The sequence below is a fragment of the Hyperoodon ampullatus genome (assembly GCF_949752795.1).
Source record: "Hyperoodon ampullatus genome assembly, chromosome: 3".
Classification (NCBI taxonomy): Eukaryota; Metazoa; Chordata; class Mammalia; order Artiodactyla; family Ziphiidae; genus Hyperoodon; species Hyperoodon ampullatus.
In genome coordinates, this window is record NC_136916.1 from 12,691,684 (window position 1) to 12,717,230 (window position 25,547).

Consider the following 25,547-nt stretch of genomic DNA (forward strand, 5'->3'; position numbering starts at 1 on the left):
ACATGGAAGTCTGAAAAGAGTCTCACTGGGATAAAGCAGATGTCGGCAGGGCTGTGTTCCTTTCTGAGGCTCTAGGGGAGAATCCATTTTCTTGCCTTTTCCAGCTCCTAGAAGCTATTCACATTCTTGGGCTCATGGTCCTCTTCTTCCATCTTCAAAGCCAGCAATGCAGCATCTCTCCAACCCTTCTTCCATCATCACATCTCTCTCTGACCCCAGCCAGGAAAGGTTTACTTCTAAAGACTCACGTGATTAGAATGGACCCATCCAGAGAATCCAGGATAATCTATCTCCCTGTATCAAGGTCTTTAATTCATTCACATCTGCAAAGACCCTTTTACCATGAAAGTAATGTATTTACAGGTCTGGGGATTAGGATATGGACATCTCTGGGGAGCCATTATTCTGTCTGCCACAACTCCAGAGAGGGAAGAACCCCACAGAGCCCCTTTTATCCTGGGATCATTTGCCAATTCTAAACTCTGCCAAGAGCCTGAGAATTTAGGCTTTGTACCCACAAAGGGCATCTACCAGGGGACACAGAAATGAGCAGAGCATTTATAACAGAGACTTGGGGACCCTAAGTAAATGGCTAGTTTTCATCTTAGCACATTTGATGAGTATGGGACCTGTGTAGGTCACGGTGCTAAAACCCTAAGTGGAGAGCCTCTGAAATGCAGGGCACTGTTTTTCACCAGTTTTGTGAGCAGAGATTAAAAGTTCAAACTGTTTCAGGAGGAAAGGCCTCATAGAATTTTCTTTTTGCCTGTTGAAGACGGAGAACTTTAACAGAGAACTGGAATCCATAAAAAAGAATCAAATGGTTATTTTAGGACTACAAAAGTACAACACTTAAAATTAAGAATGCATAAGATGTGTTTAACAGCAGACTAGACAAGCAAAAGGATAAGACTAGTAAATTAGAGAAGAGGTTGACAGAAAATATCCACATAGAAATACAGATATTTAAAAGAACGGGAAGATACAGAAAAGAGCCTTAGAGATATGTGGGATGCAATTAATGGTCTAAAATTTGTGTAATTCAAAAGGAGATAGTCTAGGGAGAAAAAGAAAGAGATAATATCAAAACTGATGAAAGTATCAACCTAAGATTCAAAGAGCTCTGTGAACCCCAAGCACAATAAATACAAAGACAACCACACCAGGGCACAATACAAACGGCTGAAAATCAAATAAAAAGAGGAAATCATAAAAACAGTTGTGGGGGGAGGGGAACACATTACCTTCAGAGGAGCAACAATTGCACTGACAGCTGGTTTCTCAGGAGAAACTATAGAAGCCGTAAGACAACTGAATGAAACTGTAAAATGTCCAAATAAAATTTCTCCAAATTAGAATTCTATGTCCAGGGAAAAGGATTCTTCAAAAATAAAAGGAGACCCAAAGGTATACATTAAATATGTGCAATTTTTAAATATATCAATTGTACCTCAATAAAGCTTTAAAAAAATGAAAGGCGAATAAAAACTGAGAAGATTCACCACGAGAAATCATGAACTAAAAGAAAAAGAGTTCTTCAAGCAGAAGAAAAAAAAATCCCACAAGGAAACATGGGATTTCAGGAAGAAATAAAGAGCAACAGAAACAGCAAATATGTAGGTAAACATAAATGAATATCAACATATACACTAACCATGATTTGTGCGGTTTATATGTGTATAAAATTAAATACATGACAATAGTAACACAAAATATGGGAGAATGTTAATGAAGTTAAAGTGTTCTAAGGTTAACATTCTTGGAAAAGTAGAAAAAATTAATAATTTTAGTAAGACTGTAATAAGTTAAGGATGGATATTGTGATTTCCAGGGTAAGCACTAGAAGAAGAGTTCATAATGCGTAACACAGTAATAAAGAGAAAAATAGAATACTTAAGTCTCCTTTCTGTCCATAAAATCTCAAAGAAAATGATTTAAACACTTTCAGTAACAAGTTATTCAAGACTCTCAATTTGTAAAAAACACTTGAGTTGCTATCAGCATTGGTGTAACCAAACACCTACTACCACGTGACCTAATTATTTTTTGGCATTTGATTGAGTCATTTTTATAAAAGAACAAATTCACAGACTTAGACAAAAAGCAAACAGATTTTAGTAAATATTTTATTTGAACTAAATTAAAGTTTAACTTTGTAGCCACTTGTATCCATTATCACTGAAATCTAGCAAACTTCCATTGAAACTTAAGTTGCCCGTAGAGAAGCTGGAACTGGAATGTTCAAGACAGTCTAAAGTTTTGAAAAAAATATCATGCATCCTGTGGATCCCCCAAAGCACAGCTCATCCACAACCCTCCTCCTCGTTGCTTCCTTCCATGCTGGGACTGTGAATTAGTCTAACTCCATATATTCTTTCCTCTTTTCACTTGATCTCTCACCTATATATGTCCATGAAGAACTTAACTGCAGTGGAACGTTCAGGGTGGTTTTGTAGGAATTCTTTGGTTTGTCCATCAGCCTCCAAATGTCCCCAAAGAGTCATGCCCTCTGGTCCAAGCAAAGCCCACTGAAGTCGATTTAATGGAAATGGTTGCCCCTCTGTCATTTTGTGAAATGCCAATCAAAGCCAGAGCCAGGGATGAGATGACTACAGGTAGTAAGTTAGAGAAGGTGTGACTTGCTTGGTGATAGCAGCAAACTTAGCCTGGTTTAGTAGGTAATAAAACTAGCCATTCACATAAATTATGAAAATTGAGTTTGGAAATGAGGGAGTGGCGAGGGAAGCGGACTCTTGGAGGTAGTCAGTGTTTGCTTGGTTTGAACTTGAGTGCCAGACTGTTGATGCAAAACCTCTGACCAGTAGGCCCAGGTCCATCAGGAAACACATGGCCAAGGTGAGCTTCGCACTGCAAGGAGAGAAGCCTCTGTCATTCCTCAACTGGGACAAGCCTCTTTATGTAAAACCAGACACATGAATCCCACATGGCCACCCCACTCGAGTTTTAGACACTGGTGTGGGGAAAAAGTCTACTGTACCAGAATTTTTTTTTTTTTTTTTTTTGTGGTACACGGGCCTCTCACTGTTGTGGCCTCTCCCATTGCGGAGCACAGGCTCCGGACGCGCAGGCTCAGTGGCCATGGCTCACAGGCCCAGCCACTCCGCGGCATGTGGGATCCTCCCAGACCGGGGCACGAACCCGCGTCCCCTGCATCGGCAGGCAGACTCTCAACCACTGCGCCACCAGGGAAGCCCTACGGTACCAGAATTTGATTAAGAAATGAAAGGATGCAGAGCACAGTAGTGGTCAATAGCTCTCTCCTTTATCAGTGAGAATGTGAGCAAGTGATTTAACTTAGGCCTTGATTTACTCATCTATAAAATGGGGATGATAATTATACCTATGTAATAGAGATGTTGTGATGATTCACTGATACGACACATCTAAAGCACTAACACAGTTCCTGGGTGAATACTCGGTAATCTTGTAGCCAGTGTATGATTATTGTTTTTTATTGAAGACAAGACTAAGCTATATTTATCTGCTTACAAAACCGGAACATTTGAGCACCCAAGGATATCAAAGTGAATATGCTGTCTGGATTTAAGCCACTTTCTCCTACCAAGCTCACAGGAGGAATAACGCGCTGATGTCACCTGCAGCGCTGCTCCGCCGGTTGCTGACACGCTGCAGAGTGAGAAGGGGGCATAGGGACGCCAGCTATGCTTGGCCTTCTTGCTGACTGTCCCTGTGCAACAGAAGGTAAAGGGCCGGCTCTCTCTTTCAGATCCTTGCTCTGCTTCCATCTCTGCAAGGCTTGAACCAGGAAAGCCTCCTTCTCGGGTCTGCAGTGCCCGGAGTGATGGGAGATAGGTACCAGCAGCACGGGAGAAACCCAAGGTGCTTCCGTGACAAAAGTGCTCCCGGCCATAACACCAGATAGGCAAGGACAAGCGAGCTCTCTGTGGCATTTGGGGCGGCATTGGGGAAAACACATCAGAGAAGACAAAGACACCCACCTGCTTGCAGATGACCTCTGTGCGAGCTAGTCCCAACGAGGTGTCCACACGTCGCAAGATCCCTGTGTTACTCTCATCAGAGCCAGACGTCCTGTGAGCCTCAGAAAACGAAGGCCATCCAGTGCCCGAGCAGTACTTTTTCTCAGAGCTGTGTTAGACATCATGACACTACAGCTGTGAAGGCTGCTATTACCATACGAAGAGCATTTTATGCCCCGAATCATTTTTCTACCAAGCACGATTCGATTCCCTTCTCCTCTGCCAGATCCCAAGGCCAGTTCCGTGAACCACTAGTTCCACAGGAATCTGCCCACTGCATCTCCACTATTAAAGACGCCGTCTCATCAGGTCAAAGATTTCTTGTTCCTTTGATGTCGAAGTCATCCCACTCAAGGACTAAAAACATGAGGAGCTTTGTGAACTGCTGCACCTTAGGAAACAGATCAAATCCCTGTGTTCTAAACGTAGCAAAGGGGGAAATGGAAATGAAACAATAGTGGTCGAAGGAGGGCATTGTGAGTTTAGCGTATCAGAGAAGCGTGAGAACTGATGAAACAGCCGTCTTCAGCCACCAGAACTTCGGGTTATCTAAATTCAAAGCCTGACTACCTTCAGAGGTTGAAGAGCTGCCTCTGGCACTTCTTAGCTGTGTGAAATTGGACAGGCTGCTTATTCTCTCCAAGCCTCAGTTTTCTCATCTGTAACATGCAGATAATCAATCTACGTTATAGAGATGCTCTGAGGGGTTAAGGAGCTGTGCTGTGGGGCAAGTGGTGATAGATAAGCCTGGGCACCCAGAGTCATCACCGCAGTGCAGTGACCTTCCCGGGGAAGCGCCACAGGGACGAATGATGCTGGGGGAGGGGGATGGTGGTGGCAGAGGAGCCGGCAAGAGGAGGAGGAGGGCAACAAGCAAATCTACTCATCAGAGACTCGCTCTCTAAGTGCTTTGAAAGATGACTCCCTTAAATCACACTAGGAAACAAATTTTAAATGGCAGGGAAATGGCTCTCTCTATCTGAGGAGGAGAGACAAGAAATGAATTGTAAATTCTTCAAAAACCCCCCAAACACCAAAAACTGAGTAAAGAGGGGGGGAAAGTGGCAAATAATCAAACCCCTAGACTATGAGCACAGAAGGAAGCTCAGTTTAGAGCACGAACCCCAGCAGAAAGAGTCTAGTGCAAGACAGAGACTCAAACGTTCTGGTCTTGGGACCCCTCTGTACTACAAAATTACTGAGGATCTCTGAGAACGTTTGTTTACATGAGTTTTGTCTATCAATTCTTAACAAATTAGAAATTATAAGTGAGAATTACAAAAATATATATGCATTAAATTATTTTTAAAAATAATAAATTCATTACATGCTAACATAACCTGTTTTTACAACAATAATTCTATTTTCAAAACTGAAACAAACATTTAGTGTGAAGAGTTGCACTGTTTTATAACTTTGTAAATCTCTTTAATGTCTAGCTTAAAAAAAATGACAGTTGACTCTTTATATGTGCTCGTGCATTCAATCTGCTGCAATGCTGTTTCGACTGAAGTGTAGGAAGAGGATGTGGTCTTGCAGATATGCAGTTGCAAAAGGGAGCACCTCGAAGAGCCCTGAAAAGATCCCAGGAACTCAGGTATAGCTCTGAGGTTGACTTCTGAGAGACTCGGGTGTGAAGCGAGGCTCTGTCTGTTATGTCTATGCAACCTTGGCAAGTTATTTAATCTTGTAAAGCCTCTGTGTCCTGATCTTCAGAATCGTAATGGCATTGTTATTTCATGGGGTTACTGAGAGGATTAACTGAGATGCTTTCTATGTTTACTGTTTTTAGCATAGTGTCAGACACGTGGTACTTAAGTCAGTAGCTATTATTTTTTAAATATCATTATTAGTAGTAGTAACAGGTATCCATGAAATTTGAGCAGCTGTGGGTCCAATTAGAAGTGTTTGCACATTCAGATTGGGTTCTCTGCAACCCTTTTTGTTTTCCAAGGATTCAAAAATATTCATCCGAGCTACTCTGGTCCAGGGAAAAACATTTTAAGTATCTTTTTTTTTAAATTAATTTATTTATTTTTGGTGTGTTGGGTCTTCGTTTCTGTGTGAGGGCTTTCTCCAGTTGCGGCAAGCGGGGGCCACTCTTCATCGCGCTGTGCGGGCCTCTCACTGTCGCGGCCTCTCTTGTTGTGGAGCACAGGCTCCAGACGCGCAGGCTCAGTGGCTGTGGCTCACGGGCCTAGTTGCTCCGCTGGCATGTGGGATCCTCCCAGACCAGGGCTGGAACCCGTGTCCCCTGCATTAGCAAGCAGATTCTCAACCACTGCGCCACCAGGGAAGCCCCTAAGTATCTTTTAATCATAGTTTCCCACACTGAACATTATATATAAACTAGTGATCATTAAAGGAATTTTGATGGAGAATTATGAATATAATAATTTTTTTAATGAATGAATCTAAGACTAATAAGTCATTTAAAACATTTTATGGGAAACAAAAGTTTTATTGATGCAATTAACAGAATCTGGAGATTTTACCAGGTAATATGAGAGGCCCATCATTATCATTTAAGAGTGAAAACTTAAATATTAAGGTGAATTAGAAATTCCAATATACATATTTAAATGATTAGCAGATTGTAAGGCCCTCCCTGGAGAAACTAAAACCATTCTGTACCACCTTTAGTCATGTACTCTTAGAGGTGCTTCTTTTGTTTGGTTTTGTTATATGTTTATTTGCTTTGTTTTTATCTTAGTTTCTGGAAATTCCACAGCCCCCCAAAACAGCAGCAGAGGCACTTGGTGATAACTGACAACCCTCATGGTAGAAGAATTTCCATTCCTTTGAAGGAATGGGAGCTCACAAAAGGTTAACAATGTTTTACTAAGTTCCTATTAACACCTAGGATGTCAGCATATTCTGTAAAGAGGGAACTAACATCAGGCCCTCAGTTTCCTTCTATTCTAAGATTTATGACCATGAAACATGTGATCTCACAATAGATTTTAATAAACACTTTCAGAATCAGTGTGGGGGGGCGGGGGGAGGAGAAGGGAGGGGAATAGAGGAAGCAGGGGAGGGACAAAGTCACAAAATTCCAAGGTTAAGAAGCAACAGCCTGGAGTCCCCAGGGGAGTGATAAAATCCCGAGAGGCTCTTGACTTGGAAACCCTGGATTAAATGTCTCTGAGTTGTCTCCCCCAGAATGTGCACCATACTGGTTTGGCCCGAAGGGAAGTGTGCAGGCAGCAAGGAGCCCAGCAGCCAAGAGACAGTGATCCCTCATCCACTTGATTCCTTAACTGTTTAGTTTTGGTTGACTTTTCACCTGGTTTTGACTCTGTACAAGCATTTGAAGGAATGTTTATTTCTTTTCTACTCCTGCTCTCTATTACTGAGGCTGGAGACAGGGGACAGAGAGAGAGGGAAAATGAGAGGTCAAACAAGAAAGCTATCCACCCTCCTGAATGGGAAGCACCGTCAGGAATATAGTCTTCATTTATAGATTCTCATTAATTAGAAGAAATTCTCAAGAGTTCCTCATTATCAAAGACACATTCATGTATATGGCCCTAAGAAGGATGTGTCTCTAAGAATGTCTCATTGCTAACATGTATCCAGTGCTTGGCATGTGTGAGGCATTGCTCTGGTGCTTTCACATGTATTAACTCATAACTCGGTTAATCCTCCCAACGAGTTTATGAATTCAGTACTACTAGCATGCTCATGATACAGGTGGGGAAACTGAGGCACAGAGAGGTTAAGAAACTTGCCTGAGGTCACACAGCAATGAAGCCAGGATGTACATCTACAGACTTAACCACTGTACTACACTGTCTCTCCTATAAATAAATGCATCTTTTTAAGAAGAGTACATTCTGGAACATAAAAGATTCTTATGAATATATTATTTTTCTCAGTCTCAGCTGCAGCAGCAGCAGCAGTGGGAGGAAAAAAAATGGAACAAACTCAAAAGTCCTTAAGAAATGAAAATGGAAACTGCAACTAAAACTAAATGATTAAAAAGAAACACACAGGTTGGTAGGTCATTAAACTGGCCACTTGATGAAAGGGCTTTTGGGGAACTGGCTGGTATTCTCACTAGTCTTGGCTGCTTTGGGGATGGTCACTCAGCTTCCTTAATTTGGACGAGCACTGTGCTAATACAGTGGCTACTGGTCACATGTGGCCTTTCATGGTTAAATTATTTAAAATGAAATAAAATTAAAAATTCAGTTTTTCAGCCGCATCAGCCACATTTCAAGTGCTCAACAGCCATGTGTGATTGGTGGCCACCGAAGTGGATGGAACAGATATAGAACATTTCCACCATCATAGAAAGTTCTACTAGACAGAGTTTTTTGCTCTGGTCTCTCTGGTCCTTACCTGCCCCCAACATTCTGTGATTTCCTGACAGAACCTGGCTGGGCATTGGGTAGGAAGAGAGTGTCATCTTTACAGGTACAGAAACTGGAACGCCAATGAAGTTAAAAAACAAAGACTCAAATGTGGGAAGGAACATGCTCTTGCAAAGATGACCTCATATCTTTTGCCTTCACAGTCGAAAGATGGAAACAGAACATCTGGCTGTTTACTGCATAGTCACAAGGCCGTGCTTTATACTTTTACAACATGGTTCTTTGGCTAAAAGCAGAGTGGCCATCTCAAGGTCCCATTTCTCCCTTTTAATAGAACCAAAGGTCAAAGAATAACTAATGGTTCAGAAATATGCATCCATTTTACTGTTCCTAGCTTCCCCCAGGCCATCTCAGCCTGACTGCCATCTTTTTTATTATTTTTTAAAAGATTTATTTTATTATTTATTTATTTATTTTTTGGCCGTGCCGCAAGGCTTGTGGGATCTTAGCTCCCCGACCAGGGATTGAACCCGGGCCCTTGGCAGTGAGAGCAAGGAGTCCTAACCACTGGACTGCCAGGGAATTCCCCTGACTGCCACCTCTGCTATCTCCTCACCAGCCACCAACAGAGTGAATGAATCCGGACAAAGGCCTGCCCTTCCGTGAGTGTGAAGGAAAATCAATCCTAACCGTTCCTCATCCTTGCAGGCGGGGTCTGGCTTTCCAAATTCAGCCCACATTAGCAGCCTAGGAAAGCCCAGTCCGCTCAAAGCCCAAAGCACATAATGAAGCACTGCCTAATGGAAGATTCACAGAGCTGGCTTGATTTATATTTTATTCTAAACCAATTTAGGGTTGATGCAAAAGAAAGGAAAACATCTTTGAAGTTCTGAAAAACAGGACTTCAAAGATGTTTTCCTTTCTTCTTCATCGAATCTACTTTTTTTAGACTGTTTCCTGCATGTCTAAACAAAAAAGCCTTTGTTGAGAGATTTCAGATCCTGATTGACTTAAAAGAGGCTTTGAAATCAAGGGACAATTAAATTTACTTTTAGCTACACAGAAGAGGACATGGTATTCACTACCTTCAAGCACTGTGGGGAATCTATCCTCATAAAATTCCACATTTCCTAAATTAAATTATAAACCCATTTCTCCCTGGGAGAGATACAGTTTTAATCACATGGCCAAGCAAATACCATTATGGTTTAGATTTATTTAAATACTTTCCCAGGGAAAAAACTCTAATAGCTTTATCTTAAGGTGCCCACCAAGTTTGTTTTGTTTTTAGCTGTTTCTTGGGGATACAGAAAGAAAGAATATAGGCTAAGAAGTTAATGCTCTAAACACTAGAAATAATCAAGATAGGCAAGAATCTTAAATGAACAGCCCTCCTTATAGCAACCAGGCCAAATGAGAAGGGCAATTAAAAACATCGTGGGTATTTATCCAAGGGCCCAGGAGAAAGAGCTGTATGAATTTAGGGGCTTACTCTCCTTCGGTACCTTTTGATGTTTATCTCACCTGAAGAGCGGGCTGTCACAGCACACACAGTGATACATTCCTGATTCCTTGTTATTCAGGTAGATCCCACTGAAAGGCTGAAAGTAAATGAGATACATCACGTTCAGGTTTCTCATAACTCCAGCAGGACACAATACAGCAGATCCAAATCCAAGATTAAGTCTCCCAATAAAGGAATTTTTGTACTAATTTGACAAAGTGCAAATATCACTGGAGAGAAAATTACAATGAGCCCAGCAAAGAGGCCTACAGGCTTGTTTACGACCGGCCTTTATTGTGCCAAATATTCAAATTATGACATTAATAATGCTTTGTATTTATATAGCACCTTTCACCCAAGAACATCAAAGCCTGTGAAAAAGCAAGAGAACCGAGCCTCTGGATTGTGTAAGATCTCAGTCACCATTTCAAAAGAGTTAATACAACAGGAATCTAGTCCACTGTCTAAAACACTTTGAAATCTCCAATTAAAGACAGGATATAGATACATAGAAAGCAAAGCTCAGTGAGATTAGCTTGTGCCTTTAATATGCTTCACGTGGTGTTTAGAACACTGCATACTTAATACATGCTAAATAATGAGCTAGATTCTTGTAGGGCCTAAGTTACTACTTAGATGAAATTACCATGTTAATTGTGGCTTAAGGAGTTTGCAGGTTCCGAGAGGAAAACAAGGAGACTTGAGGCAATGAATGAGCCAAGACTAATTTTTTTAATGTTATTTTGTAAACTGATCTCATGGTTTGAAAAAAAAAAAAAAAGAAAGACTATTTTTGCCCAGTTCCTTCGTCATCTCCTCTGTCAAAGGAATGTCAAAAAAAAGAAACTCTTGGGCTTCCCTGGTGGCGCCGTGGTTGACAGTCCGCCTGCCGATGCAGGGGACACGGGTTCGTGCCCCGGTCCGGGAAGATCCCACATGCTGCGGACCGGCTGCGCCCGTGAGCCATGGCCGCTGAGCCTGCGCATCCAGAGCCTGTGCTCCGCAAGGGGAGAGGCCACAACAGTGAGAGGCCCGTGTACCGCAAAAAAACAAAAAACAAAAAACAAAACTTGAACGAGCCTAGTGTGAAAATCTACAAGCAGTGGCTAGTGGCAGGCGCCGTCCCATTTTATGGAGAGAAGCTGAGGCACAGGGTGGGTCACTGAGTCCCAGAGCTGACTCAGGAAACAAGCAGCCCCCTTGGTCCTCTCTAGACGTCCCACCTCAGCAAGTCCACAGGTCAAACATTCACATTCCTCGTGGTAGGATTAACAGCACATTTTCAGGAAGCTGCATAATGGACAATTTCAAATTAACCTACTGAGCCAACCATCTCAGCACACCTGGATGTTTTCCCTCTTTAAAAACCCTGAACTTGGCTGCAGACATCCAAACAGTGGTGAGCTGGTCTTTCTCTGGCCCGTCCCCTCAAAGGCCTGTACCCAACGCTGGCACGAATGGGCATCTGGAATGAAAAGGAAGTTTCGCATCCCCCCCCCGCAACCTGGGTTGATGAGACACACATGCCAAAGGGCTACCCAGACCTGAAGGTGATCTAGAAAAGCCTACTCATGCGATCTGAACAGCCTGATAATATTCAAAATATAATTCTGTCATTGCAGGGACAGTTGGGCAGAGGAAGTGACAGGGAACTGGTAGCACAGTAAGTTAAAAAAAAAATCAAACATAAAAGAATCCTTAGCCGACGTATTTTATGAAATGACGTTTCTCCTCCGCCTCCTCGCCTGATTTCCCCTGTCTGCCCTCTCACCCTTCCTCCTCAGTTTTATACAAGTCCTATCACTTATTTAGGGCTTCTCGCTTGTTCATTCCAGTATTTACTTGAAAACCTAGAGTGTATCCAATGCTGGACTGGGTACTAAGGCTGCAGAGATGGAAAAACAAAATGAAACCAAACCAACCCACAGTTCCTGCACTTGGAATCTGCTACCAAGTTGGGAAGAGACACGTGAGCTGGCAGCTGTCACACCACATGACAGGAGCTCTGATGGAGAGGTTAGTAGGGAGTGAGGATAGCACTAGGCCCTTTACTACTAGGGGAGTTTTCACCAAGGCTTTCTGGACCAGGTAACGTCTGAGGTGTCTGAGATCAGGGTTTTCTTTTTCTTTAATCTTCTATCATTATTTTTCATCGCATGGCTGATTGGTGTTTATTACAGGAAATGCCAAGACACTAAACTGAGTTCTGAAGGATGAGTACGAGTTAATCAGAAGAAGAAATGGAAGAGTATTTCAGACAGACCAGCAGCCTGGGCTGGGCCCATGTGACAGAGCAGGGCAAGGTGAAGAGGTTGCTGCAAAGGTGGGGAGGGCCAGGTCATAGTGGCTTTGATCAGACCACGCTGAAGAGTTTTCATGCCATCCCACTGGACATGGAGAGCCGTTGGAAACTTTTAAAGTGGGTGTGCACACGATCAGAGCCAGTTTTTATTAACAGAAGGAGCACTTGACAAGCACATGAAGAATGGATTGGAGTCGGAGCAGGAAGACACTGGAGGCAAAGGACAGTCAAACCAGTTCAAGCCTAGATTTAACTGTGGCAGGAGCAGTGGAAATAAAAAGACTAGAATGGATTCAAGAATTATTTAGAAGAGAGAACTGAAATGCATGACTCTCAGAGTCAGAGACTCTGACTTTCAAGATACGCCTTCCCCTGGGTTTTCAAAGTCTGTCCTAAGGACTGAGTATTTGTGTACTGCCCCCACCAAATTCAAGTTTAAGCCCTGACCCGCAATGTGATGGTGTTAGGGGTTGGGGCCTTTGGGAGGTGATGAGGACATGAGGGTGGAGCCCTCAAGAATGGGATTAATGCCCTTATAAGAAGAGGCATGAAAGAGATGACCTCTTTCTCCACCACGTGAGGACACGGCAAGAAGGTGGCCATCTGCAAACCAGGAAGAGAGTCCTTATCAGGAACTGAATTGGCTGGCACCTTGATCTGGGATTTCTCAGCCTCCAGAACCCTGAGAAATGAATGTTTGTTGTTTAAGCAGCCCAGTCTGTGGCATCCTGCTACGGCAGCCCGTACTAACACAGTCTGTCTGCACCAATGTGAGTTCTCTCTTCTTTTATCTTTTCCATACTATGAATATATACCTGTTGGAAACAGATGATACACTCAAAAGGAATGATTTGCAGATAATTTCACACAGAACTATTTATAAAGGTGGGGACAGGGCCGATGGAGACCAACGGGGAAGGTGAAGCACCCCCGGGCCAGTGACTGAGAACACGCTACTGGCCTGTGGGACACAGCGCGGGCAGGACCCGTGAGGCTGCAGCTGGAGGGGAGGGCTGCCAGCAGAAGCTGCAACCTGCATGGGAGGAACACAGTCCTAGGGGGACCCTGGATGCCTGTTTCTCCACTGTGCCCTCTGATCTTGCTGGCATCTCCCAGGGGCCAAACCCAATCAGGATTCAGAGGGCAAGGGAGCTAGTTAGTCTTCCCAGAACTCAGAGCAGAGTGAGGCATGTGGATAACGGATCTGGAAGGCAAAGAATGACCTGCATAAAACCTACCTTCTACTGATATTTGACTTTTAGTTATCGCTTGACCAGGCTGTAAACCCCTTTGTCGTACTTAGCAGAGTGCTAGCAAGTTACTGCTGTCCAATAAAAAGCATGTGCAACTGAATTTTAATTTTGAGTCACCAAACAGAAAGCTGAGGTGTTTTACTTCTCTTTCCTTACCCTCATGGAGCTAACTAAGGCTTATAGTTCTGCAACGTTCTAAAAAGTTAACTGTGGAAATGGATCAACTGAAAGGGATTTATAACATTACTTAAAATAATGGATGATGCTCATTTTGTCAAACGGCCAAATGCACAGAGTATATTATACCATTTGTTTGAAAATCCCCCGTATTAATTCTCCTAAACATCTGGCAGCTCATCTCCAGGCCGCCGTCTCCAGCTCCACACCCTGCGTGGCTCTGTCCTTCAGAATAGGGCCGGCTTACAATGCTATGGGAATGCACACAACTGCACAGGGAGTCACGTGTGGCTCCCCTGTGCTATCTGCACTATGGCTAATGTAGTCTCTTTCCCAGTGAAGCCTTTATTAAAATCCCACCCACAAGAAGTTTTCAAAAATACCAGTATTTCACCAGAATCTATTGGGATCTGCTGGCCTAACGGCTTTAGCGTCAGTGGCGAAGTTGAGGGTGAGACCACGGTTATACGGTCATAGCATATGGACAGCTTACCTGAATTTTGCAGGGACTGCTAAATTCAAAGATATAAATATTCTACAGCTTTTAAAACCACTGCGCTGTGGTCCACTCCGTGGGGTCTGCTTCACCAATGAAAATATCTAATAACCTGGTTCAATAACTATATCCCAGTGGTCATATTTGGGACTAAGACAGACTACTTGTTGGGAAATGCAGCACAGTAAACATGGTACATACTATAAGGGCTGTTCTCTCAGGAAATGAAAGAAAGCTGAGATTATTGAAGGCAGCTTCAATAATGTGTCCTCCTCATGGCGTGCAGTCATGCGACAGTCACCACGGTTTATTTTTTGAGCGCCTGTTATCTGCAGGCACCATGTTATGTGCTGGGGTATACCAAGGATGGCAAGTGCTAAGAAGAGAAAGTACTGGTAAAAGCAAACCCATCGGGGCTGAGGAAAGACTTCCCTGTGGGAGTGAGAGCGGGACTGAGAGCTGAAAGGTAGGTTTGAATGGGTCGGGGTGTTGGTGGTGGGGGAGGACACGGGGTGAAAGGGCCTGAAGGGAGGGGAAGCCCAAGGTCTGAGAGCTGAAAGAGGACAGTGTGGCCGGAGTGCAGTGACCAGGGGGAAAAGTGGCCAGATCTGAGGACAGGGGATGGAGGTAGGGGCCAGAGCCTTTAGGGCCTTATTAGCCACTTTTCAACTTTTCTCTTTACTTTGAAAGCAGTGGGAAGCCACTGAAGAATTTCGAGCAGGGGGTGATGTGGTCAGATCTGTTTCCAAAAGATCTCTTTGGCAGCCATACGGAGAACGGCAAGGTGAGGAGCAAGAGCAGCTGGAGGCAAACGCACGCGAGCCAGGGCTGGTGGGAGCCTGGACCAGCCTGCAGGTGAGAGCAGCGGAGACGCCGAGTATGGGAAGGTCCTTTCGGAGGCAGAATGGGTGGGCGAGGCGACGGAGGGCAGTGTGTCCAGGGAAGGATTCTGGTTTGCACAACTGGATGGATATTCATGGCCGAAGAAGGAGAGCAATGAAAGGCACCAGATTCGCAGAGCATATGTGATGAGTTAGGTTTCGTAGCGAGATAGATTCCAACCTGTCCTGCCCTGCCCCCAACACATCTACTTAGAAACTGTCGGTCGGTGTAGCTTACCGGTTCCGTCCCTTTTTCTCTTGTGACATGGAACTGCTCTGGAGTCAGCTTCTTCTGCAACTCACTCTCGGAGAGAACCGGCTTCCGCTTTGTAAGGGACCCTGTGTTGTTCAATAGGAATTAAAAAAAAATTAAAACAGCAAGGCCCAGAGTGCTGAGGTTGACTTCCTTGGATTTGTCTAAGAAAATTTAGTTATTTACCCAAAGAATTAGAGTCATGCCTTTACTACAAATATTTATATGTTTAATTGTTTTTCGTATTTCATTACATTGTTAGGGATCTCAAAATAACTACTGTATAAGAATTTATTTACTTTAATAGCAACGGTCGACAAATTGCAAATTATAAGATGGGTGCTACTGACTTTCTTTTTTTTTTTTTTTTTTTTGCAGTACGCGGGCTTCTCACTGCTGTGGCCTCTCCCGTTGCGGAGCGGGCTTCTCACTGCTGTGGCCTCTCCCGTTGCGGAGCACAGGCTCCGGATGCGCAGGCTCAGCGGCCATGGCTCACAGGCCCAGCCGCTCCGCGGCACGTGGGATCTTCCCGGACCGGGGCACGATCCTGCGTCCCCTGCATCGGCAGGCGGACGCGCAACCACTGCGCCACCAGGGAAGCCCCGTACTGACTTTCAAATGATGTCTGTGATCAAGTTAAGGACTTTTATATTTTCTATATTATTAAAATATATTTTGCTTGGAAAAAAAACCAGTAAGGCACAATGACCTCTTCTCCTCTAGCCTCTCTCCTAAAGGGCACCATCTCCCAGCAAAACACGCCATCTCTTCCCCTCCCCCTTCCACCCCTTTCTTCTTCACAGAGACCAGAAAGCTCAGGTACAAAATAATGTAATTGACTCATTAGTTTAATAAGAAATGAGTAATAAGTAGAGAGCCAGTTTTCCAGTCCTGCTGGGGCACAGAAGATAAGAGGCAGCTGAAATACGAAATAAGGTAGAATAAATTCTCCTTGGGTTACTAAGGGTAGAAGTTCATCTTTCTTCTATTACTACGTTCAAAGGAGTGTTTCCTGTCAGGATTCAGCTGGGAGTAGCTGAGTGATTGGAGAGAAAAGATTGTGGAGCCAGTGGGTTATTAAACCCCTCTTCCTTGCTGGTCTATAAAGATATCTCTGATTTTGTTTGTCAAGGGAGGTCTTTTATTAAAAATTCTTTTTGGGGCTTCCCTGGTGGCGCAGTGGCTGGGAGTCCGCCTGCCGATGCAGGGGACACGGGTTCGTGCCCTGGTCCGGGAAGATCCCACATGCCGCGGAGCGGCTGGGCCCGTGGGCCATGGCTGCTGAACCTGTGCGTCCGGAGCCCATGCCCCGCAACGGGAGAGGCCACAACAGTGAGAGGCCCGCGTACCGTAAAAATAAAATAAAAATAAAAATAAAAATAAATAAAAATTCTTTTTGTGTGGAAAAAATAAGAGACTCCTATAGCACATACTCCTGAACAGGAAACTGAGACCTACCATAATCTATTATCATGCTTCATGGTTTTTTTCCACTTTTGTCTTCCTTTCTTCTGCTCCCTTCAGCTTCTATTTTACAACTTTTTTTCCAGTGAGTGTAAACATAATAACTTTAGCCAAAGAGAAGTAGGAAGCCTAATGTATATTATAATAAATAAACGTTTTAATCATCCGAACGTTTTAATCATCCAACGTTAAGAATATGAAAGGACCTTATCATCTGCTTACACCTCAACTTACAAAGGAGAAAATGAGGCCCAAAGGGTTAGTAACTTGACCACAGCACTGAAGATGAAATGTTAAATACCTGTGATGTCACCACCCACATAACAAACATGTCAGAAAATCGTAGCTGAATTTAATTTTTGGTTACAAAAAAGAAAGTCCTAAATAATCTCTCAGCAAGAGAAGACTTATATCTTCATCACGAGTTTATAATACTGCACAATATGGTATTTTCAGTATTATATATTATTGACTGCTTATGGTTGTCTACATTTTATTTAAGGGTTTTTAGCTGTTAAATATATTAGAAGGTGTCCTTTCTTAAATACTTTTTATAAGGCCACGGGGATTTCTTTTTTCCAATGGAAATATACCTCTGAAATACTCCTGTGGAAATATTGCTCAGTTACACACAAATTTTTCAGGAACTCAGCTCCTGGGGAGCAAAGCAAAATGTATTCATGTGATAAATTATTACTGCTTAGTGACTTTCAGAGTTATTATGCAGAATGCCAAGTAATAAAGGGAGAAGGAATGATGAAATTTTTAAAATCACCATTTTTTTTGTGTGTGTGTGTGTGTGTTATGTGGGCCTCTCACTGTTGTGGCCTCTCCCATTGTGGAGCACAGGCTCCGGACGCGCAGGCCCAGCGGCCATGGCTCACTGGCCCAGCCGCTCCGTGGCATGCGGGATCCTCCCGGGCCGGGGCACGAACCCGCATCCCCTGCATCGGCAGGCGGACTCTCAACCACTGCGCCACCAGGGAAGCCCCTAAAATCACCATTTTTGCAATCACTAAAATAATAGACGGATTCAAGCAAGAATCATCAGGGAATTCTAAAACCCTTGGGTGAAAAGACTGTTGAAGAATGGAAAGTTACACATTTTCAAAATATGATCCCTCAAATTATTAATTTTACAAGTAAGAAAATGTACCTTTACAACAGAAAAGTCTAGAAATCACCACCTCAACCAAGTAAGCAACGTTAGCATCACTGACAGTGGGGCCGGCTGACATCATGTGCCTCTGGGTGGGACGCGCTGCACTGAGTCTGCTCTCAGAGAGCTCACCAGGACTTCTTAGGGACACCCAGGAACACTTCATCCTCATCCCATCTACTTCTCCATAGAAGCGACACTAGACACTCTCTCTTTCTGGTATAGTCGACTCCCTCAGCTTCCATGACACCAAATCCTCCTGTCTCTCCAGTTCCTTCCTCTCAGCATCCTTTCTCAGCTCCCCTTCCTCAAGCCATCCTTGAATACTGGTGTTCTTTAGAGGAGTCTGTCTGTCTTAGGCTTTCTTCTCTCATCCCTTCACGCCCCCTCCCCCGCCCTGGGAGAGTTTATCCTTAAAGTACCATCTACATGATGAGACTCCCAACCTGTTTTTTCCCTCCATCCTAGATCTCTCTGCTGAGTACTGGATCCATACACAATCCACACCTGGATATCTCCACTAAGCCCGTCCCAAACAAAAGAATTTCATGTATCTCCTCCACCCCAACCCAAATCTGGTCCTCCTCTCATGTGCTCCAGCTCATCAATTTCATGTTTCAACCCAGAAAGCCAGGCCATCATCCATGACTCTTCCCTTGCCCTTGCACCAAGCCTGTTGGTTCTACTTCCTAAATAACTCTAGGATCTGCTCATTCTCACCCCTCTGCAACTACCTTGGATCAGGCCACCATTACCTCCAGCACAGATGATTACAGATTTTTTTCTAATTTGTATGCCCTCCCCTATTCCAACCGCTTCTTTTTCCTCACTGCCCAAAACTGTTCAATGTGACATAATACCCTCAAGATAAATTCCAAACTCCTTGATGTGACTTCCAAGGCTCTTCATGGTTGGCCCTGCTTACCACTTCCAACTTCTCCCTTCTACTATGCTCCAGTCCCTCTCAACTGTGGTCCTCTGAGTTCCCCGAGAAGACATCATAGTTTGTTTAGCTTTTTACTTGTTGTTAAGATGGAGTGAAGACTTCTAAGATCCTTACGTGCCAGGACAGAAACCAAAGTCTCCAATCTCTGGTCTCAGTTTACATGTTATCTTCTCCAAGAAATATTCCCTGACCCCCTAAGTCTGGGGTGCAAGCTCCTCCTCTGGGTTCTCACGGCCCTCAGTGCTTCCATGATAGACACGACAATCGCAGGTTAATTTGTCTGGATGTCTCATTCAACTAGAAGCTGAAAGTCTGAAAAAACTGTGTCTTTGTTCAGTGTACCCCTATTTATCGGTGCCTTGGCGTTTGATAAATATTCATTTCTTCATTCATTTGGTCATATTCACAGAGCACCTACTATATGCCAGACACTATTCTAGACGCTGGGGATACAAACGTAAAGAAAACAGACAAGAGTCGCCGCCCTTATGGAGTTGCGGTAGAGTAACGAAGAATGTAAAACTTTAGATGATATTTTCAAAAATCACAAAGGAGGTTAGAGAGCGTGAGGATGTGTGTGTATGTATTTATGTGTGCGTATACACACACAATTTAAAATAATGAGGGAAGGCCTTATTAAGAAGGCGACATTTCAGCAAAGAGTTGAAGGAAATGAACAAACACACAACGTGAATACCTAGGAGAAGACCACTGCAGGCAAGAGAAGCACCAGGCTGGGTGTGGCTGGCGCATCTGATGAACAGCAAGGAGGCCAGAGCAACGGAGGTGGAGTCAGCAGAGAAGGTTACTAGAAGTGACAGCAGACAGATGATGGGGGCCAGATCATTTAGGGCCCTGAAGGCTATTGTAAGGACACTGGCTTATGTTCTGAGTGAGTCTGGAAGTCATTGGAAGGTTAGCAGAGGCATGACATGATCTAACATATGTTAAAAGGATCAGTGGTTGATATACTAAAAAAATATTTGAAGCAGGGTAAAGCCTGAAGCAGGGGAACCATTACAGAGGCTACTTTAATCTGGCTGAGAGGTGGAAACCTGGATCCGGGTGGCAGCAGGAGAGTGGCTAAGGAGGAGCGAGACGCTGGACACAGTCTGATGGAGGAACCGGGGGATCTGCTGATGGGTCAGATGTGGAGGTAAGAGAAAGCAAAGGGCCAAGGGTCATACTCCACAGCTTCTGGGCTCTGAGAGATGGGGGAAGACTACAGGAGGAGTAGGTTTGGGAACTTGGTTTTGAATTTGTTAACTTTAAAAAAGCCAATCAGATATTCAAGTGGAGATGTCAAATAGGCAGTTGGATATATGGATTTAGAGTTCCAAGAGAGGTCTAGGATGAAAATATAACTTTGTGACTCCTCAGCCTTTAGATGTTATTTATCTTGGGGACTGGAAGATCCCCAAGTCAGTGAGTGTAGACAGAACAGAGAGGCCTGAGGGCTGGACTCTGAGGCTCCGCAATATACAGGTTGAAGAAATGGGGACAAGCAGAGAGGTGGGAAGGAAACCCAAGAATGCAGTGTCCTAGTGAAATGGATCAGGACCCTATGGTGCTTGCCCCCTATGTCCTCAGGCTGCCTTTTGTCTGTGGAAAAACTTTAGCCAAAGAATAAGTTTAATCAGAGAAGTGAGATAATGCAGAAACAAAGGAAAAGAGTCCAACAAGACCAAATAATAATAGGTTAGTCATTAAGCAAAGTCAAGGACCTTTAGTTCCTCCTCAAGGGCTATAGGTAATATTCCGAGCCATACCCTGTGAGCTGTCTTACAGATACTGAAACCCCGCAAGGTGGAAGAAGTTACATGATGACCAGGCTGTAGCCATGACATAAGCAGTCACAATTCTGAGAGCTGGCCTTAAAGAAATGGGAACAAACTGACCCTGGAACTGAAGATTAATTGCACTTAAAACAATCAAGATGACGCTGATCGGACCACCGATGACCAACGTCAAGAGACTGTCAGAGCTGACTGCGCTGTTTCTGCGTGTAGCCCCCTCCCGGCATCTATAAAAGCTCTTGCGGGGCTTCCCTGGTGGCGCAGTGGTTGAGAGTCCGCCTGCCGATGCAGGGGACACGGGTTCGTGCCCCGGTTCCTGGAAGATCCCACATGCCGCGTATCGGCTGGGCCCGTGAGCCATGGCCGCTGAGCCTGCGCGTCCGGAGCCTGTGCTCCGCAACGGGAGAGGCCACAACAGTGAGAGGCCCGTGTACCGCAAAACAAACAAACAAACAAAAAAACACCTCTTGCCCACTGATTGTCAGTGGGGGGAGTCGGCCTTTGGACAGGCCTCTGCCCCCTCCCCCGCCAGGCTGCCGGCCCCTGAAATAAAGCAAACTTTCCTTCCCACCAACCTGGCCTCTTTACTGGCTTTGTAGCAGCGAGCAGCCCGACCCCACTTCCGGTTACAGTTTCTGGCTCCCAACCTGGGGCTGCTGCACTCTCGCGACATCTGCTCCTGGGATTTTCCCGAGCTGAGCCGCCATGACGACGCGCCCGCGTGGCTGTGAGGAGCCGCTGCTCGAGGCTCGCTGGCCCCGGGAGGGGGGTTTGGGGGGACGCTCCTAGCAGCTGCCGAAACCATGTGTTTGGGGGATCCTCCCTGTTTCTCCCCTACTCGGCACTGGCTGTCACCGTACGCTTTTCCTTGGTGGAACGGAAACATGCATCTGGACATGCTGACGAGCTCCATGACCGAGTAAGTCCACCGGTGTGCAGCCGGGCAAACTTCTCTTTTGAGCACGAAGTGCCATCTGCGTATTTTGCCAATTGGTTCTGACGTGTCTGACATTGAGGGCTGTTTGTGAGCACTGAGTGTGTCATTTGGGCATTTTGCCAATTGGTTCTGACGTGTGTCTACTGTCGAGGACCCTTTGTGTTGGGGAAGTGTTTGGGACTCCACGTGGGTCACTGTCTTGGAGTATTGTGACAGTTCTGTCTTCTGGTATGTGAGTGTGTATTTCATTTGTGTGATTGGTATCTTTGCTGTCTTTTGTAAAATGGGAAGGTCAGGTTCAATTCATTAGAAAAATTTTAGCTATGAGATTACGACTAAAGAAAAAGGAAGATAATTTTTTTAACAATATATGGCAACAGTATTCTTTATACTCCGGAAAAGAATGGATAAGATTAAACTCTTTTGAAGTTCCAAAACCGGTTCTTTTTGCATATGCAGTTAGAGAAAGCTGGCTTGATAAAATACTGTTTTCAGAATTATGACCCTGAGAGAACAAAAATATGCATAGGAGAAAGCTTGAAGTTAACTCTTATCATGTCCTTGAAATACAAACACAGCCCACTTTGCCTGAGACTTAAGCCTTGGGTTAGATAGTAAAACTTCAAAAGATGTTTGGGTTTATTAAACACACATCTTGTACCACATTAAAGAGAAATTATGCTATGAGAAAAATGTAAGTTTTTAGAGGTCATGGAATATGTTCTTAAGTTTGCCAATCAGTAAATGCTGGTATAACAGTTCAATTACTTGTTTCTTGGTTTTGTTAAGGCTTTTTTTTTTTTTTTTTTTTTTTTTTTGCGTTACGCGGGCCTCTCACTGTTGTGGCCTCTCCCATTGCGGAGCACAGGCTCCGGACGCGCAGGCTCAGTGGCCATGGCTCACGGGCCCAGCCGCTCCACGGCATGTGGGATCTTCCCGGACCGGGGCACGAACCCATGTCCCCTGCATCAGCAGGCGGACGGACTCTCAACCACTGCGCCACCAGGGAAGCCCTGTTAAGGCTTTTAAGGGTTAAAAATTGTAATATGTAATTAAAACTACTAAAAATGATAAGGGAAGCATTTCAGTGTGGAAAGCAAGTAGGATATGTGTTGTTGGCAAGAGAAAGTATAAAGAATGCAGATATATTTGTTGAGGAAAAATGAGGATAATAATTTGTCCTACAGTTGGTTGTTTTTGGATGGGCAAAAAAAGGGACAAATCATATGGATACAAAAAGTGATAAAAGGTTTGTGAAAAAGGGAATTTTGAGAAAAGAATTCTGTACATTGAAGAAGTGATTAAGGTTAGATTGCGGGCTTCCCTGGTGGCGCAGTGGTACTTGTTTATGTCTCACTAGTCCTCCCCACAACGTGGATAACTAGGCCAATATATAAACAAGGCCCCAAGTCCACAACACAGGGTTAAATGCAGCTGCACTTTTAACCTTTCCATTTCTTATTTAATTATAACTAATGCTTATTGTATGCCTACTAAGCACCAATATTGTGATAAAACATTTTTAGGTTTTTTTCATTTATTCTGTAAAACAACCCTACCATTATCGCTATCCTTATTTTATAGAAGAAAAAAACAGGCTTCAGCGTACCAAGTTCAAGACGTGCCCAAAGACACAGGGTCAGTGATTGACACTGTCGACTCTGAAACCCCCTTAACCACAAAATTATTACCTGCCCATCATTCTCAGTGGTTGCCTACTAGTTTGTTGAATTGAACTTTCATGGTTTACTTAAGCATTCCTTAACTGATGGATGTTTGGGTTAGAGCCAGTTTCTAGTTCTTAAGAGTAGTTCTGTTAAAGATATCTCTGCACATATAACTTTGTTCTTCTTTAGAATTGTTTCCTTAGAAAGAATTCCCAGGAGGGGGTGTCTGATAAGTTAGCAGTTCCTGTATTGGTATCTGGCCAAATTTTAACGTTGCTGAAGAACCTCAGATTCTAGGGCGAGTCATTAGGCTGTTTCCGACAGCACCAAGTACAAACATGAAGGACAAATTTCTGCTGAAACCACCACCCTATAAACGGGAATGAGAAGAGCTCCAGCCCACAGCTGTGATGTTTCCATCACCTATGGTTCTCAGGAAACCAATGCTTGGCATACAGTAGGCACAGAACAAATAATCAGATTGGCTGACTAGAGACACCAAGAAGTTCTGAAGGCCATGGCCCCAAGTCATGTTAGATCAGCTCCCCCTGCACACTGCCAGGGCTTTTATTTATTTAACACAGCATTCTGAAAACTTCAAGGGATAAAAAGAATTCCAAGTGACTGGGTACATTTTCAGCACAGATATGTAGCTTTAAATGCCTTCAATGGACACATAACAAATGGATTCAGAGATTGGATGGCTAGGCATCTGCCCAGAAAGCCAGTGGACACGAGGCACTAGATTCCCCTGAAATAGGCCTGAAATACAGTGCCAGCTAACGCACATCTCCCCAAGTGACTCCGTACTAAAGGATGAAATGTAAACGTGCCCCAGTCCCACAGAGCAGCATTTTGTAGAAAATACACAGTAGGAAATACACACACTTTTCCCTAGTCTGTATCACAGCCATTGACTAACTAACCTCAGGTGAGAGGAGGTATGGATTATTAGTCCACACGTTTCCCTGGGTCCTGGAAACAGAAATAGAGCAGGTCAGGGAGCAGATCCACAGGCATGCAAAGTCTGAACCGCCTGCTTCTCAGACGCGAAAAGCAGCAGACATAACTGGAGAAGGGGGACAATGTAACAGAGCAGGGGCCACTGCAGCAGAGAGCGCGCGGGGTGGTCTGCTGACCCAACACCTTGAGGCCCGGCTCTAGAGCATAACATTTTATGCAAAAAAAAAAAAAAAGAAGTGTGTGCATGTTTGGAGAGAGGACCTATACCTTTACACAAATCCTCACAGGGGGCAGTGACCCCCCCGCCCCTAACAATTTACAACCAGCTGTCGCAGAAGGCAGGAGGTGGGCGGGCAGGGGCGTCCCGAAGGAGCTTCCCGAGAAAGTACGCGGCAGGTCCAGAACCAGGCGGGCTCCCAAGTCCTGGCAAGTGAAGGGAAACCGAAAGCCGGGAAGTGGCGGCGGGGCCTGCGAGGCCCGCGTCCTACCTGCGTCCTCAGGTCCGGTACTCGCACCGAGGCCGCCCCGGTCCGCTCGGCCCCGCGCCGCCCACCCGGGCACTTCTCGGAAGGGAAGGCTCCTAAGCGCACAGAGGAAGCGCGCCATGACGCTGTACGCGACCCGGAGGGGCCCGCGCCGCAGGACCCGCCCACGCCGCAGGACCCGCCCACGCCGCAGGACCCGCCCACGCCGCAGGACCCGCCCACGCCCGCAGGACCCGCCCACGTCTTCGATGCTCCTCTCCGCCGCCTCCCACCTCCCCTCCTGTCCGGTCTCCAAGCACCACACCGCGCGGTGCTCCTTACCCCACTCCTGCCCTTCCCGCTTTCCTCCTAACCGCTTCTTGCTCCTGCCCCTACCGTCTCCCCTTGGCCGCCTTTGGCCCCCTCGGCCCATGTACCGCCTACCTCCCTGCGCTGCTCCCCCAAACCTGCCTCTCCCCTTGCAGGCTCTTCCCCTGGTCCCACCTCACAGCACCCATTCCCACTCTACTCCCGACGCCCTCTCCCCCCACCCCACTGATCTGTTTTAGTTTGTTTGCATTTTCTAGAATTGTTTATAAATGGAACTATAGATTAGTTTGCTTTTTCTTGAGTTGCACATAAGTGGAACCATTTTTTATTTTGTCTTGCTTCTTTCACTCAGGATAACTATTTTGACAGCCCTTCCTGTTCTTGCATGTAACAACTGTTCATTCCTTGTTGGTGCTGAGTACTATTCCATTTATAGATATACAACAGTGTGTTTACCTAGTCACCTGTTGATAGACATTATCATTCCCAATTTTTCCTTATTAGAAGTAAACCTGCTGGGAACATTTCTGTGCAAATCTGTGTGTCACTGACCAGAGTTCTTGGACTCCTTAATCAATAGAAATTGATAAGAGGCCAGACAAGAAATTCAGGCAAGGCTT

General features: G+C 44.8%; 1 protein-coding gene across 1 annotated transcript; it reads right to left on the minus strand.

Annotated features, from left to right (window-relative positions):
• Positions 1-2,108: 2,108 nt before the first annotated feature.
• MSRB2 (methionine sulfoxide reductase B2) lies at positions 2,109-24,739 on the minus strand (the record flags this gene model as incomplete). Its single annotated transcript, XM_079701038.1, has 5 exons — positions 2,109-2,868; positions 3,981-4,128; positions 9,860-9,936; positions 15,187-15,287; positions 24,622-24,739. The coding sequence occupies 5 exons, from the start codon at positions 24,737-24,739 to the stop codon at positions 2,764-2,766; spliced, it is 549 nt and encodes a 182-aa protein (XP_079557164.1). The 3' UTR covers positions 2,109-2,763.
• Positions 24,740-25,547: the final 808 nt, after the last annotated feature.